Source organism: Oncorhynchus clarkii, chromosome 28 (assembly GCF_045791955.1).
Source record: "Oncorhynchus clarkii lewisi isolate Uvic-CL-2024 chromosome 28, UVic_Ocla_1.0, whole genome shotgun sequence".
Taxonomy (NCBI): Eukaryota; Metazoa; Chordata; class Actinopteri; order Salmoniformes; family Salmonidae; genus Oncorhynchus; species Oncorhynchus clarkii.
Genome location: NC_092174.1, coordinates 37,664,654 through 37,683,352, shown reverse-complemented (window position 1 = coordinate 37,683,352; position 18,699 = coordinate 37,664,654). Strand labels below are relative to the sequence as shown.

Below are 18,699 nucleotides of genomic sequence, written 5' to 3'. Positions count from 1 at the left end.
TCACTTACTTGTGGATGGGCTCACACATTCTCACACACAGCAGCTCGCAGGCATACAGTAGTGCACGATAGTGATTCTTAGTTCATGTTGTGTGTGTGTGTGTGTGTGTGTGTGTGTGTGTGTGTGTGTGTGTGTGTGTGTGTGTGTGTGTGTGTGTGTACATCACTGGCACTGGAGCCCTTTGAAGAGACAACAGCCCTAGAAAAACAAGATTAGGGCTTTCTCATTAAAACCTATCAGACAATGGACTCCTTCTACTTCCCCATGAGGTTTGTTACACTCGTACACAACACGGCTTAGAGATGGAACGTTTATGAGCCTATGAGAGATGTTTTCATGTGCTGAATGATGAAGTCATAGTAGTGCTTTGAAGTTTGACGGAAGTAGCTAGCTACATTATGGAAGGTGTAATCTCACCTACATTATGGAAGGTGTAATCTCACCTACATTATGGTAGCTGTAATCTCACCTACATTATGGAAGGTGTAATCTCACCTACATTATGGAAGCTGTAATCTCACCTACATTATGGAAGGTGTAATCTCACCTACATTATGGTAGCTGTAATCTCACCTACATTACGGTAGTTGTAATCTCACCTACATTATGGAAGCTGTAATCTCACCTACATTATGGAAGGTGTAATCTCACCTACATTATGGTAGCTGTAATCTCACCTACATTACGGTAGTTGTAATCTCACCTACATTATGGAAGCTGTAATCTCACCTACATTATGGTAGTTGTAATCTCACCTACATTATGGAAGGTGTAATCTCTCCTACATTATGGAAGGTGTAATCTCACCTACATTATGGAAGGTGTAATCTCTCCTACATTATGGAAGCTGTAATCTCCCCTACATTATGGAAGGTGTAATCTCACCTACATTATGGAAGGTGTAATCTCTCCTACATTATGGAAGCTGTAATCTCCCCTACATTATGGAAGGTGTAATCTCACCTACATTATGGAAACTGTAATCTCCCCTACATTATGGTAGTTGTAATCTCACCTACATTATGGAAGGTGTAATCTCACCTACATTACGGTAGTTGTAATCTCACCTACATTATGGAAGCTGTAATCTCACCTACATTATGGTAGTTGTAATCTCACCTACATTATGGTAGCTGTAATCTCCCCTACATTATGGAAGCTGTAATCTCTCCTACATTATGGACCCTGATCTCCCCTACATTATGGAAGGTGTAATCTCCCCTACATTATGGTAGCTGTAATCTCTCCTACATTATGGTAGTTGTAATCTCACCTACATTATGGAAGGTGTAATCTCACCTACATTACGGTAGTTGTAATCTCACCTACATTATGGAAGCTGTAATCTCCCCTACATTATGGTAGTTGTAATCTCACCTACATTATGGTAGCTGTAATCTCCCCTACATTATGGAAGCTGTAATCTCTCCTACATTATGGACCCTGATCTCCCCTACATTATGGAAGCTGTAATCTCTCCTACATTATGGAAGCTGTAATCTCTCCTACATTATGGAAGCTGTAATCTCACCTACATTATGGTAGTTGTAATCTCCCCTACATTATGGAAGCTGTAATCTCCCCTACATTATGGTAGTTGTAATCTCACCTACATTATGGAAGCTGTAATCTCACCTACATTATGGTAGTTGTAATCTCACCTACATTATGGAAGCTGTAATCTCTCCTACATTATGGAAGCTGTAATCTCACCTACATTATGGAAACTGTAATCTCTCCTACATTATGGAAACTGTAATCTCACCTACATTATGGTAGCTGTAATCTCTCCTACATTATGGAAGCTGAAATCTCCCCTACATTATGGTAGCTGTAATCTCCCCTACATTATGGTAGCTGTAATCTCTCCTACATTATGGAAGGTGTAATCTCACCTACATTATGGAAGGTGTAATCTCACCTACATTATGGTAGCTGTAATATCGACCTACATTATGGAAGGTGTAATCTCACCTACATTATGGTAGTTGTAATCTCACCTACATTTTGGAAGCTGTAATCTCACCTACATTATGGAAGGTGTAATCTCACCTACATTATGGTAGCTGTAATCTCACCTACATTATGGAAGGTGTAATATCGACCTACATTATGGTAGCTGTAATCTCACCTACATTATGGAAGCTGTAATCTCCCTTACATTATGGAAGGTGTAATCTCCCCTACATTATGGAAGGTGTAATCTCACCTACATTATGGACCCTGATCTCCCCTACATTATGGAAGGTGTAATCTCCCCTACATTATGGAAGGTGTAATCTCTCCTACATTATGGAAGGTGTAATCTCACCTACATTATGGAAGGTGTAATCTCCCCTACATTATGGAAGGTGTAATCTCACCTACATTATGGACCCTGATCTCCCCTACATTATGGTAGCTGTAATCTCCCCTACATTATGGAAACTGTAATCTCCCCTACATTATGGACCCTGATCTCCCCTACATTATGGTAGTTGTAATCTCACCTACATTATGGTAGCTGTAATCTCACCTACATTATGGAAGGTGTAATCTCTCCTACATTATGGACCCTGATCTCCCCTACATTATGGTAGCTGTAATCTCACCTACATTATGGTAGCAGTAATCTCCCTTACTTGTTGGTAATGTGACCCTCAATAATAACCTCTCTGTCTGTCTGTCTGTCTGTCTGTCTGTCTGTCTGTCTGTCTGTCTGTCTGTCTGTCTAGGTGAATGAGCACCTCAGGGGGATTCTGGTGGAGGAGCAGAGGTTGAGAGAGAGCTCTTGTCTTGAGACCACAGCTACAGGAGCTCAGAGGGTGAGTACAGACCTTCCCCCTGCTAACAGAAAACAGGAACTCAGTCTCATGCCAGCTGTATAGAGAGACACTGCTACGCTATGAGAGACTGCACTGCAGGCATTTATGTAAGGCCTACATTCTTAGAAAAAAAATGTTTTGGCTTCCATGTAGAACCCTCTGTGGAATGGAACCCAAAAGGTTTCTACCTGGAACCAAAAATGGTTCTCCTATGGGGGTAGGGGGGGGGTGAGAAAACATTGTCTTTTGAATACTCTTATCAGTTGTTGACACAGGAGACAGTCACAGTAGCCACTGGGTCGTTTCAGATTGAATAGGACATGAAGGGAGGATTCTAGCAGCTTCTCACCGCCCACTGTTCTGGATGCAGGGCTGTTTCACTTAAGAAAGTCTTGGCCGGTCCGTCTATGTGTCCAAACCGTATTAATATTCAGGATGGAGAAACATTTTCAGTGTTAACTTACATGACTAAAACCAGATTTAAAGTATGTAGAAACGCTAATAAACATATATATTTTCTACAAAGATCATCTTCGAGATATAATCACCTAAATAAAAGCTAGACAGTCAGGGAATATCTACATTTTAAAAAATGTTTGGTCGGCGACGGCACTATTGTCCACACCACGCCCCAGGGCCACGCCCCAGCAAAGCCCACCACCTAAGCCCCATTTTGATCCACCTGAGCCTTTCTAGGCCTGATGGTTCTCTCCTCTCTGTAGGCCTGATGGTTCTCTCCTCTCTGTAGACCTGAGCGTTCCTAGACCTGATGGTTCTCTCCTCTCTGTAGGCCTGATGGTTCTCACCTCTCTGTAGACCTGAGCCTTCCTAGACCTGATGGTTCTCTCCTCTCTGTAGGCCTGATGGTTCTCTCCTCTCTGTAGACCTGAGCCTTTCTAGGCCTGATGGTTCTCTCCTCTCTGTAGATCTGAGCCTTCCTAGACCTGATGGTTCTCTCCTCTCTGTAGGCCTGATGGTTTTCTCCTCTCTGTAGGCCTGATGGTTCTCTCCTCTCTGTAGACCTGATGGTTCTCTCTTCTCTGTAGACCTGATGGTTCTCTCCTCTCTGTATACCTGACGGTTCTCTCCTCTCTGTAGGCCTGACGGTTCTCTCTTCTCTGTAGGCCTGATGGTTCTCTCCTCTCTGTAGGCCTGATGGTTCTCTCCTCTCTGTAGGCCTGATGGTTCTCTCCTCTCTGTAGGCCTGATGGTTCTCTCCTCTCTGTAGGCCTGATGGTTCTCTCCTCTCTGTAGACCTGATGGTTCTCTCCTCTCTATAGGCCTGATGGTTCTCTCCTCTCTGTAGACCTGATGGTTCTCTCCTCTCTGTAGACCTGAGCCTTCCTAGACCTGATGGTTCTCTCCTCTCTGTAGGCCTGATGGTTCTCTCCTCTCTGTAGACCTGAGCCTTCCTAGACCTGATGGTTCTCTCCTCTCTGTAGGCCTGATGGTTCTCTCCTCTCTGTAGACCTGAGCCTTCCTAGGCCTGAGGGCAGGGGGCACGGGATGGGCCGCAGGGCCGCAGCGCCGCGCACAGAAGACAGACCTAGCCCATGGGGGAGGGGGGGTGGAACCCCACCCTGCCACACTGGGTAGGACATAGCAACACTTTAAGGGGCATTGCACTAAAATTGGCACTGACTTGGGAAATGTTTCCCCTTTTCTTAGTGCCAGTTTGCACGTTCAAACTAAAACAATGTAACTAATAATGGCATCTTTATGCTTTCGTTAATAAAATGATGATAAAAATACTCTTTCAAAATGCCGATGTTTATTTAGTTATTGATCCATAACGAATTTCTATGGGAATGAATATCACTGAATTACAGAAATATTGGAACAAAGTTGTCTAATGAAGGTAAACAAATTGTTGCTTACTAGAAAATACTCTTTCAAACACACATGGCCACGTTGTACAGCGCCATTATGGCTATTAGCAGGTAGCTGGACAATAGACTTGCCTGGAAGGAGGGTAGGGGAAGAGTTCTATCATCAAATGTATTTCTAAGTTAGGTTGGCTGTCTCACTTGCCTTGATTGGTTGCAATTTCAGTTTAATCCACAAGAAAAGACAAAACAAATATTATGTATCACATCCGACTGTGATTGGGAGTCTCATAGGGTGGCACACAATTGGCCCAGGTTTCTCTCCCCCTAAAAACAGAAATAAATGTTTTGGCCTTTACAAATATTATTTTGGCCTTTATTCAGATTACAATCGCTCACTTTCGTTTTTTAAAAACGAAATAACCTCCAAAATATCATTATATATTATCAAGTTGATGGCACATTCATATATAGTGGCACCTACATAAAGCTGAGTGACTCACTCATTCATGGCTTTGCATCAAAATAAATAAGTACCAACATTCTTTCTGATAGTCTTTAATAAAGAAATGTTTTGGTTATCCTGACCTGGACGCCATGTACAGTATTATAATAGCCCATTATGGGCTATTAGCAGGACAATATACAGTGCCTTGCGAAAGTATTCGGCCCCTTTGAACTTTGCGACCTTTTGCCACATTTCAGGCTTCAAACATAAAGATATAAAACTGTATTTTTTTGTGAAGAATCAACAACAAGTGGGACACAATCATGAAGTGGAACGACATTTATTGGATATTTCTAACTTTTTTAACAAATCAAAAACTGAAAAATTGGGCGTGCAAAATTATTCAGCCCCCTTAAGTTAATACTTTGTAGCGCCACCTTTTGCTGCGATTACAGCTGTAAGTCGCTTGGGGTATGTCTCTATCAGTTTTGCACATCGAGAGACTGACATTTTTTCTCATTCCTCCTTGCAAAACAGCTCGAGCTCAGTGAGGTTGGATGGAGAGCATTTGTGAACAGCAGTTTTCAGTTCTTTCCACAGATTCTCGATTGGATTCAGGTCTGGACTTTGACTTGGCCATTCTAACACCTGGATATGTTTATTTTTGAACCATTCCATTGTAGATTTTGCTTTATGTTTTGGATCATTGTCTTGTTGGAAGACAAATCTCCGTCCCAGTCTCAGGTCTTTTGCAGACTCCATCAGGTTTTCTTCCAGAATGGTCCTGTATTTGGCTCCATCCATCTTCCCATCAATTTTAACCATCTTCCCTGTCCCTGCTGAAGAAAAGCAGGCCCAAACCATGATGCTGCCACCACCATGTTTGACAGTGGGGATGGTGTGTTCAGCTGTGTTGCTTTTACGCCAAACATAACGTTTTGCATTGTTGCCAAAAAGTTCAATTTTGGTTTCATCTGACCAGAGCACCTTCTTCCACATGTTTGGTGTGTCTCCCAGGTGGCTTGTGGCAAACTTTAAACAACACTTTTTATGGATATCTTTAAGAAATGGCTTTCTTCTTGCCACTCTTCCATAAAGGCCAGATTTGTGCAATATACGACTGATTGTTGTCCTATGGACAGAGTCTCCCACCTCAGCCGTAGATCTCTGCAGTTCATCCAGAGTGATCATGGGCCTCTTGGCTGCATCTCTGATCAGTCTTCTCCTTGTATGAGCTGAAAGTTTAGAGGGACGGCCAGGTCTTGGTAGATTTGCAGTGGTCTGATACTCCTTCCATTTCAATATTATCGCTTGCACAGTGCTCCTTGGGATGTTTAAAGCTTGGGAAATCTTTTTGTATCCAAATCCGGCTTTAAACTTCTTCACAACAGTATCTCGGACCTGCCTGGTGTGTTCCTTGTTCTTCATGATGCTCTCTGCGCTTTTAACGGACCTCTAAGACTATCACAGTGCAGGTGCATTTATACGGAGACTTGATTACACACAGGTGGATTGTATTTACCATCATTAGTCATTTAGGTCAACATTGGATCATTCAGAGATCCTCATTGAACTTCTGGAGAGAGTTTGCTGCACTGAAAGTAAAGGGGCTGAATAATTTTGCACGCCCAATTTTTCAGTTTTTGATTTGTTAAAAAAGTTTGAAATATCCAATAAATGTCATTCCACTTCATGATTATGTCCCACTTGTTGTTGATTCTTCACAAAAAAATACAGTTTTATATCTTTATGTTTGAAGCCTGAAATGTGGCAAAAGGTCGCAAAGTTCAAGGGGGCCGAATACTTTCGCAAGGCACTGTACCTTTACCAACACCTCTCTGTATTTTGATACTTTGTGGATGTATCTAAGTCACCGCATCGCAATGCAAAAAATGCGTTGCTACAGATACCCGTGTCGGCCGCCACCGGGAGACCCATGAGGCGGCTTTTGGTTTTAATTTAGAATCCTCTATATGTAATTATTGGCGGAGAGTCACGTCATATTTTTCGATATACTGTAGGCCTACCGAAGGCGACGTGAGTCACTAGTGTTGAGTAATGTGCTGTTAAATATGGTGTAGGTCTTATTTATTTAAAGAGCATATTGAAGTTAGAAACAATAGGATTTGAAGCAAAAGCCTGCAACTTTTTTAGCACCGTTTCGCACTTCTCTGAGACGAGCACGGGGACTGGTCTTGAAAAATCAATGAGATTTTATTTTGACTGAATATCTGTTTGGGTATTGGTTAGACTACAATTAGAAATGTTATGCTCTTAGTTTAACCTTTATTTAACTAGGAAATTCAGTTAAGAACAAATTCTTATTGACAAGGACAGCTGACTCCTTCCTCCCCGTTGGGGAATTGAACCCCGGTCTCCCGCATGACATGGGGATTCTTTAGCTAAATAGCCAAGTACTGTAGCCTAATACCCACCGCCACGCCGTTTTTCTTGGAATAGAAACACCATAATATTAAGCCAAGTAATCAGGCAAAATTTCTTAATATCAGTCCCATATACTATGTTCTTACAAAAAAAGGTTTTAAAATCTCTAGTACAGCCACTATTGAAGGCTATCAAATGCTTCTCAAAGATGGTGGTCAAACTAGCACTAACTAGCATTACTGGGAAAGTATTCTGACCCCTTGACATTTTGTTACGTTACAGCCTTATTCTAAAGTTGATTAAATAGTATTTTTTCCTCATCTGTCTACACACAATACCCCATAATGCCAAAGAGAAAATATTTTTTTTTGTAATTTTTTTTGCACATTTATTACAAATAAAAACTGATATCACATTTACATAAGTATTCAGACCCTTCACTCAGTACTTTCTTGGAGCACGTTTGACTGTGATTACAGCCTCACATCTTCTTGGGTATGACGTTACAAGCTTGGCCCACCTGTATTTGGAGAGTTTCTCCCATTCTTCTCCAAAGATCCTCTCAAGCTCTGTCCGGTTGGATGGGGAGTGTTGCTGCACAGCTGTTTTCAGGTCTCTCCATAGATGTTCGATCGGGTTAAAGTGTGGGTTCTGGCTGGGCCACTCAAGGACATTCAGAGACTTGTTCCGAAGCCACTCCTACATTGTCTTCAAATCAAATCAATCAGATCAAATCAAATTTTATTTGTCACATACACATGGTTAGCAGATGTTAATGCGAGTGTAGCGAAATGCTTGTGCTTCTAGTTCCGACAATGCAGTAATAACAAGTAATCTAACTAACAATTCCAAAACTACTGTCTTGTACACAGTGTAAGGGGATAAAGAATATGTACATAAGGATATGTGAATGAGTGATGGTACAGAGCAGCATAGGCAAGATACAGTAGATGGTATCGAGTACAGTATGTACAAATGAGATGAGTATGTAAACAAAGTGGCATAGTTTAAAGTGGCTAGTGATACATGTATTACATAAGGATACAGTCGATGATATAGAGTACAGTATATACGTATGCATATGAGATGAATAATGTAGGGTAAGTAACATTATATAAGGTAGCATTGTTTAAAGTGGCTAGTGATATATTTACATCATTTCCCATCAATTCCCATTATTAAAGTGGCTGGAGTTGAGTCAGTGTCAGTGTGTTGGCAGCAGCCACTCAGTGTTAGTGGTGGCTGTTTAACAGTCTGATGGCCTTGAGATAGAAGCTGTTTTTCAGTCTCTCGGTCCCAGCTTTGATGCACCTGTACTGACCTCGCCTTCTGGATGATAGCGGGGTGAACAGGCAGTGGCTCGGGTGGTTGATGTCCTTGATGATCTTTATGGCCTTCCTGTGACATCGGGTGGTGTAGGTGTCCTGGAGGGCAGGTAGTTTGCCCCCGGTGATGCGTTGTGCAGACCTCACTACCCTCTGGAGAGCCTTACGGTTGAGGGCGGTGCAGTTGCCATACCAGGCGGTGATACAGCCCGCCAGGATGCTCTCGATTGTGCATCTGTAGAAGTTTGTGAGTGCTTTTGGTGACAAGCCGAATTTCTTCAGCCTCCTGAGGTTGAAGAGGCGCTGCTGCGCCTTCTTCACGATGCTGTCTGTGTGAGTGGACCAATTCAGTTTGTCTGTGATGTGTATGCGGAGGGACTTAAAACTTGCTACCCTCTCCACTACTGTTCCATCGATGTGGATAGGGGGGTGTTCCCTCTGCTGTTTCCTGAAGTCCACAATCATCTCCTTAGTTTTGTTGACGTTGAGTGTGAGGTTATTTTCCTGACACCACACTCCGAGGGCCCTCACCTCCTCCCTGTAGGCCGTCTCGTCGTTGTTGGTAATCAAGCCTACCCCTGTTGTGTCGTCCGCAAACTTGATGATTGAGTTGGAGGCGTGCGTGGCCACGCAGTCGTGGGTGAACAGGGAGTACAGGAGAGGGCTCAGAACGCACCCTTGTGGGGCCCCAGTGTTGAGGATCAGCGGGGAGGAGATGTTGTTGCCTACCCTCACCACCTGGGGGCGGCCCGTCAGGAAGTCCAGTACCCAGTTCCACAGGGCGGGGTCGAGACCCAGGGTCTCGAGCTTGATGACGAGCTTGGAGGGTACTATGGTGTTGAATGCCGAGCTGTAGTCGATGAACAGCATTCTCACATAGGCATTCCTCTTGTCCAGATGGGTTAGGGCAGTGTGCAGTGTGGTTGAGATTGCATCGTCTGTGGACCTATTTGGGCGGTAAGCAAATTGGAGTGGGTCTAGGGTGTCAGGTAGGGTGGAGGTGATATGGTCCTTGACTAGTCTCTTAAAGCACTTCATGATGACGGATGTGAGTGCTACGGGGCGGTAGTCGTTTAGCTCAGTTACCTTAGCTTTCTTGGGAACAGGAACAATGGTGGCCCTCTTGAAGCATGTGGGAACAGCAGACTGGTATAGGGATTGATTGAATATGTCCGTAAACACACTGGCCAGCTGGTCTGCGCATGCTCTGAGGGCGCGGCTGGGGATGCCGTCTGGGCCTGCAGCCTTGCGAGGGTTAACACGTTTAAATGTCTTACTCACCTCGGCTGCAGTGAAGGAGAGACCGCATGTTTTCGTTGCAGGCCGTGTCAGTGGCACTGTATTGTCCTCAAAGCGGGCAAAAAAGTTATTTAGTCTGCCTGGGAGCAAGACATCCTGGTCCGTGACTGGGCTGGATTTCTTCCTGTAGTCTGTGATTGACTGTAGACCCTGCCACATGCCTCTTGTGTCTGAGCCGTTGAATTGAGATTCTACTTTGTCTCTGTACTGGCGCTTAGCTTGTTTGATAGCCTTGCGGAGGGAATAGCTGCACTGTTTGTATTCGGTCATGTTACCAGACACCTTGCCCTGATTAAAAGCAGTGGTTCGCGCTTTCAGTTTCACACGAATGCTGCCATCAATCCACGGTTTCTGGTTAGGGAATGTTTTAATCGTTGCTATGGGAACGACATCTTCAACGCACGTTCTAATGAACTCGCACACCGAATCAGCGTATTCGTCAATGTTGTTATCTGACGCAATACGAAACATCTCCCAGTCCACGTGATGGAAGCAGTCTTGGAGTGTGGAGTCAGCTTGGTCGGACCAGCGTTGGACAGACCTCAGCGTGGGAGCCTCTTGTTTTAGTTTCTGTCTGTAGGCAGGGATCAACAAAATGGAGTCGTGGTCAGCTTTTCCGAAAGGGGGGCGGGGCAGGGCCTTATATGCGTCGCGGAAGTTAGAGTAACAATGATCCAAGGTCTTTCCACCCCTGGTTGCGCAATCGATATGCTGATAAAATTTAGGGAGTCTTGTTTTCAGATTAGCCTTGTTAAAATCCCCAGCTACAATGAATGCAGCCTCCGGATAAATCGTTTCCAGTTTGCAGAGAGTTAAATAAAGTTCGTTCAGAGCCATCGATGTGTCTGCTTGGGGGGGGATATATACGGCTGTGATTATAATCGAAGAGAATTCTCTTGGTAGATAATGCGGTCTACATTTGATTGTGAGGAATTCTAAATCAGGTGAACAGAAGGATTTGAGTTCCTGTATGTTTCTTTCATCACACCATGTCACGTCGGTCATGAGGCATACGCCCCCGCCCCTCTTCTTACCAGAAAGATGTTTGTTTCTGTCGGCGCGATGCGTGGAGAAACCCGTTGGCTGCACCGCTTCGGATAGAGTCTCTCCAGTGAGTCTTGGCTGTGTGCTTAGGGTCATTGTCCTGTTGGAAGGTCAACCTTTGCCCCAGTCTGAGGTCCTGAGCGCTCTGGAGCAGGTTTTCATCAAGGATCTCTCTGTACTTTGCTCCATTCACCTTTCCCTCGATCCTGACTAGTCTCCCAGTCCTGCTGCTGAAAAACAACCCCACAGCATGATGCTGCCACCACCATGCTTCACCGTAAGGATGGTGCCAGGTTTCTTCCAGATGTGACGCTTGGCATTCAGGCCAAAGACTTCAATCTTGGTTTCATCAGACCAGAGAATCTTGTTTGTCATTTGTCTGAGTCCTTTAGTTCAGTTTATGTCATGGAAAGAGCAGGTGTTCTTCATGTTTTTTACACTCAGTGTATCTCCGTCTGCAGGACACCACATGTGTACCTGTAGGGTACTGTAGAACAGTAGATTTATACCTGTAGGATACTGTAGAACAGTAGATTTATACCTGTAGAACAGTAGATTTATACCTGTAGAACAGTAGATTTATACCTGTAGGATACTGTAGAACAGTAGATTTATACCTGTAGAACAGTAGATTTATACCTGTAGGATACTGTAGAACAGTAGATTTATACCTGTAGAACAGTAGATTTATACCTGTAGAACAGTAGATTTATACCTGTAGGATACTGTAGAACAGTAGATTTATACCTATAGAACAGTAGATTTATACCTGTAGGATACTGTAGAACAGTAGATTTATACCTATAGAACAGTAGATTTATACCTGTAGGATACTGTAGAACAGTAGATTTATACCTGTAGAACAGTAGATTTATACCTGTAGGATACTGTAGAACAGTAGATTTATACCTATAGAACAGTAGATTTATACCTGTAGGATACTGTAGAACAGTAGATTTATACCTATAGAACAGTAGATTTATACCTATAGGATACTGTAGAACAGTAGATTTATACCTGTAGGATACTGTAGAACAGTAGATTTATACCTGTAGGATACTGTAGAACAGTAGATTTATACCTATAGGATACTGTAGAACAGTAAATTTATACCTGTAGGATACTGTAGAACAGTAGATTTATACCTATAGAACAGTAGATTTATACCTGTAGGATACTGTAGAACAGTAGATTTATACCTATAGAACAGTAGATTTATACCTGTAGGATACTGTAGAACAGTAGATTTATACCTGTAGAACAGTAGATTTATACCTGTAGGATACTGTAGAACAGTAGATTTATACCTATAGAACAGTAGATTTATACCTGTAGGATACTGTAGAACAGTAGATTTATACCTATAGAACAGTAGATTTATACCTATAGGATACTGTAGAACAGTAGATTTATACCTGTAGGATACTGTAGAACAGTAGATTTATACCTGTAGGATACTGTAGAACAGTAGATTTATACCTATAGGATACTGTAGAACAGTAGATTTATACCTGTAGGGTACTGTAGAACAGTAGATTTATACCTGTAGAACAGTAGATTTATACCTGTAGAACAGTAGATTTATACCTATAGGATACTGTAGAACAGTAGATTTATACCTGTAGAACAGTAGATTTATACCTGTAGAACAGTAGATTTATACCTGTAGGATACTGTAGAACAGTAGATTTATACCTGTAGAACAGTAGATTTATACCTGTAGGATACTGTAGAACAGTAGATTTATACCTGTAGAACAGTAGATTTATACCTGTAGAACAGTAGATTTATACCTGTAGGATACTGTAGAACAGTAGATTTATACCTATAGAACAGTAGATTTATACCTGTAGGATACTGTAGAACAGTAGATTTATACCTATAGAACAGTAGATTTATACCTGTAGGATACTGTAGAACAGTAGATTTATACCTGTAGAACAGTAGATTTATACCTGTAGGATACTGTAGAACAGTAGATTTATACCTATAGAACAGTAGATTTATACCTGTAGGATACTGTAGAACAGTAGATTTATACCTATAGAACAGTAGATTTATACCTATAGGATACTGTAGAACAGTAGATTTATACCTGTAGGATACTGTAGAACAGTAGATTTATACCTGTAGGATACTGTAGAACAGTAGATTTATACCTATAGGATACTGTAGAACAGTAGATTTATACCTGTAGGATACTGTAGAACAGTAGATTTATACCTATAGAACAGTAGATTTATACCTGTAGGATACTGTAGAACAGTAGATTTATACCTATAGAACAGTAGATTTATACCTGTAGGATACTGTAGAACAGTAGATTTATACCTGTAGAACAGTAGATTTATACCTGTAGGATACTGTAGAACAGTAGATTTATACCTATAGAACAGTAGATTTATACCTGTAGGATACTGTAGAACAGTAGATTTATACCTATAGAACAGTAGATTTATACCTATAGGATACTGTAGAACAGTAGATTTATACCTGTAGGATACTGTATAACAGTAGATTTATACCTGTAGGATACTGTAGAACAGTAGATTTATACCTATAGGATACTGTAGAACAGTAGATTTATACCTGTAGGATACTGTAGAACAGTAGATTTATACCTGTAGGGTACTGTAGAACAGTAGATTTATACCTGTAGAACAGTAGATTTATACCTGTAGAACAGTAGATTTATACCTATAGGATACTGTAGAACAGTAGATTTATACCTGTAGAACAGTAGATTTATACCTGTAGAACAGTAGATTTATACCTGTAGAACAGTAGATTTATACCTATAGGATACTGTAGAACAGTAGATTTATACCTGTAGAACAGTAGATTTATACCTGTAGGATACTGTAGAACAGTAGATTTATACCTGTAGGATACTGTAGAACAGTAGATTTATACCTGTAGAACAGTAGATTTATACCTGTAGAACAGTAGATTTATACCTATAGGATACTGTAGAACAGTAGATTTATACCTGTAGAACAGTAGATTTATACCTGTAGAACAGTAGATTTATACCTGTAGGATACTGTAGAACAGTAGATTTATACCTGTAGGATACTGTAGAACAGTAGATTTATACCTGTAGAACAGTAGATTTATACCTGTAGGATACTGTAGAACAGTAGATTTATACCTGTAGGATACTGTAGAACAGTAGATTTATACCTGTAGAACAGTAGATTTATACCTGTAGGATACTGTAGAACAGTAGATTTATACCTATAGGATACTGTAGAACAGTAGATTTATACCTGTAGGATACTGTAGAACAGTAGATTTATACCTGTAGAACAGTAGATTTATACCTGTAGAACAGTAGATTTATACCTGTAGAGCAGTAGATTTATACCTGTAGAACAGTAGATTTATACCTGTAGGATACTGTAGAACAGTAGATTTATACCTGTAGAACAGTAGATTTATACCTATAGGATACTGTAGAACAGTAGATTTATACCTGTAGGATACTGTAGAACAGTAGATTTATACCTGTAGGATACTGTAGAACAGTAGATTTATACCTGTAGAACAGTAGATTTATACCTGTAGGATACTGTAGAACAGTAGATTTATACCTATAGGATACTGTAGAACAGTAGATTTATACCTGTAGAACAGTAGATTTATACCTGTAGGATACTGTAGAACAGTAGATTTATACCTGTAGGGTACTGTAGAACAGTAGATTTATACCTGTAGAACAGTAGATTTATACCTGTAGGATACTGTAGAACAGTAGATTTATACCTGTAGGATAATTTAGAACAGTAGATTTATACCTGTAGGATACTGTAGAACAGTAGATTTATACCTGTAGGATACTGTAGAACAGTAGATTTATACCTATAGGATACTGTAGAACAGTAGATTTATACCTGTAGGATACTGTAGAACAGTAGATTTATACCTGTAGGGTACTGTAGAACAGTAGATTTATACCTGTAGAACAGTAGATTTATACCTGTAGAACAGTAGATTTATACCTATAGGATACTGTAGAACAGTAGATTTATACCTGTAGAACAGTAGATTTATACCTGTAGAACAGTAGATTTATACCTGTAGAACAGTAGATTTATACCTGTAGGATACTGTAGAACAGTAGATTTATACCTGTAGAACAGTAGATTTATACCTGTAGGATACTGTAGAACAGTAGATTTATACCTGTAGAACAGTAGATTTATACCTGTAGAACAGTAGATTTATACCTGTAGGATACTGTAGAACAGTAGATTTATACCTATAGAACAGTAGATTTATACCTGTAGGATACTGTAGAACAGTAGATTTATACCTATAGAACAGTAGATTTATACCTATAGGATACTGTAGAACAGTAGATTTATACCTGTAGGATACTGTAGAACAGTAGATTTATACCTGTAGGATACTGTAGAACAGTAGATTTATACCTATAGGATACTGTAGAACAGTAGATTTATACCTGTAGGATACTGTAGAACAGTAGATTTATACCTATAGAACAGTAGATTTATACCTGTAGGATACTGTAGAACAGTAGATTTATACCTATAGAACAGTAGATTTATACCTGTAGGATACTGTAGAACAGTAGATTTATACCTGTAGAACAGTAGATTTATACCTGTAGGATACTGTAGAACAGTAGATTTATACCTATAGAACAGTAGATTTATACCTGTAGGATACTGTAGAACAGTAGATTTATACCTATAGAACAGTAGATTTATACCTATAGGATACTGTAGAACAGTAGATTTATACCTGTAGGATACTGTATAACAGTAGATTTATACCTGTAGGATACTGTAGAACAGTAGATTTATACCTATAGGATACTGTAGAACAGTAGATTTATACCTGTAGGATACTGTAGAACAGTAGATTTATACCTGTAGGGTACTGTAGAACAGTAGATTTATACCTGTAGAACAGTAGATTTATACCTGTAGAACAGTAGATTTATACCTGTAGGGTACTGTAGAACAGTAGATTTATACCTGTAGAACAGTAGATTTATACCTGTAGAACAGTAGATTTATACCTATAGGATACTGTAGAACAGTAGATTTATACCTGTAGAACAGTAGATTTATACCTGTAGGATACTGTAGAACCTATAGGATACTGTATTTATACCTGTAGAACAGTAGATTTATACCTGTAGGATACTGTAGAACAGTAGATTTATACCTGTAGGATACTGTAGAACAGTAGATTTATACCTGTAGAACAGTAGATTTATACCTGTAGAACAGTAGATTTATACCTATAGGATACTGTAGAACAGTAGATTTATACCTGTAGAACAGTAGATTTATACCTGTAGAACAGTAGATTTATACCTGTAGGATACTGTAGAACAGTAGATTTATACCTGTAGGATACTGTAGAACAGTAGATTTATACCTGTAGAACAGTAGATTTATACCTGTAGGATACTGTAGAACAGTAGATTTATACCTGTAGGATACTGTAGAACAGTAGATTTATACCTGTAGAACAGTAGATTTATACCTGTAGGATACTGTAGAACAGTAGATTTATACCTATAGGATACTGTAGAACAGTAGATTTATACCTGTAGGATACTGTAGAACAGTAGATTTATACCTGTAGAACAGTAGATTTATACCTGTAGAACAGTAGATTTATACCTGTAGAGCAGTAGATTTATACCTGTAGAACAGTAGATTTATACCTGTAGGATACTGTAGAACAGTAGATTTATACCTGTAGAACAGTAGATTTATACCTATAGGATACTGTAGAACAGTAGATTTATACCTGTAGGATACTGTAGAACAGTAGATTTATACCTGTAGGATACTGTAGAACAGTAGATTTATACCTGTAGAACAGTAGATTTATACCTGTAGGATACTGTAGAACAGTAGATTTATACCTATAGGATACTGTAGAACAGTAGATTTATACCTGTAGAACAGTAGATTTATACCTGTAGGATACTGTAGAACAGTAGATTTATACCTGTAGGGTACTGTAGAACAGTAGATTTATACCTGTAGAACAGTAGATTTATACCTGTAGGATACTGTAGAACAGTAGATTTATACCTGTAGGATAATTTAGAACAGTAGATTTATACCTGTAGGATACTGTAGAACAGTAGATTTATACCTGTAGGATACTGTAGAACAGTAGATTTATACCTATAGGATACTGTAGAACAGTAGATTTATACCTGTAGGATACTGTAGAACAGTAGATTTATACCTGTAGGGTACTGTAGAACAGTAGATTTATACCTGTAGAACAGTAGATTTATACCTGTAGAACAGTAGATTTATACCTATAGGATACTGTAGAACAGTAGATTTATACCTGTAGAACAGTAGATTTATACCTGTAGAACAGTAGATTTATACCTGTAGAACAGTAGATTTATACCTGTAGGATACTGTAGAACAGTAGATTTATACCTGTAGAACAGTAGATTTATACCTGTAGGATACTGTAGAACAGTAGATTTATACCTGTAGAACAGTAGATTTATACCTGTAGAACAGTAGATTTATACCTGTAGGATACTGTAGAACAGTAGATTTATACCTATAGAACAGTAGATTTATACCTGTAGGATACTGTAGAACAGTAGATTTATACCTATAGAACAGTAGATTTATACCTGTAGGATACTGTAGAACAGTAGATTTATACCTGTAGAACAGTAGATTTATATCTGTAGGATACTGTAGAACAGTAGATTTATACCTATAGAACAGTAGATTTATACCTGTAGGATACTGTAGAACAGTAGATTTATACCTATAGAACAGTAGATTTATACCTATAGGATACTGTAGAACAGTAGATTTATACCTGTAGGATACTGTAGAACAGTAGATTTATACCTGTAGGATACTGTAGAACAGTAGATTTATACCTATAGGATACTGTAGAACAGTAGATTTATACCTGTAGGATACTGTAGAACAGTAGATTTATACCTATAGAACAGTAGATTTATACCTGTAGGATACTGTAGAACAGTAGATTTATACCTATAGAACAGTAGATTTATACCTGTAGGATACTGTAGAACAGTAGATTTATACCTGTAGAACAGTAGATTTATACCTGTAGGATACTGTAGAACAGTAGATTTATACCTATAGAACAGTAGATTTATACCTATAGGATACTGTAGAACAGTAGATTTATACCTGTAGGATACTGTAGAACAGTAGATTTATACCTGTAGGATACTGTAGAACAGTAGATTTATACCTATAGGATACTGTAGAACAGTAGATTTATACCTGTAGGATACTGTATAACAGTAGATTTATACCTGTAGGATACTGTAGAACAGTAGATTTATACCTGTAGAACAGTAGATTTATACCTATAGGATACTGTAGAACAGTAGATTTATACCTGTTGAACAGTAGATTTATACCTGTAGGATACTGTAGAACAGTAGATTTATACCTGTAGGGTACTGTAGAACAGTAGATTTATACCTGTAGAACAGTAGATTTATACCTGTAGGATACTGTAGAACAGTAGATTTATACCTGTAGGATAATTTAGAACAGTAG

General features: G+C 39.7%; 1 protein-coding gene across 1 annotated transcript in view; it reads left to right on the top strand.

The window, feature by feature from the left end:
- The window catches only part of LOC139386942 (calmodulin-regulated spectrin-associated protein 2-like), a 136,774-nt gene that overhangs the window by 48,543 nt on the left and 69,532 nt on the right, over positions 1-18,699 (top strand). Inside the window, exon 4 of the mRNA XM_071132845.1 lies at positions 2,715-2,804. Coding sequence (XP_070988946.1) covers positions 2,715-2,804 — 90 coding nt within the window. The remainder of the gene's footprint in view (positions 1-2,714; positions 2,805-18,699) is intronic.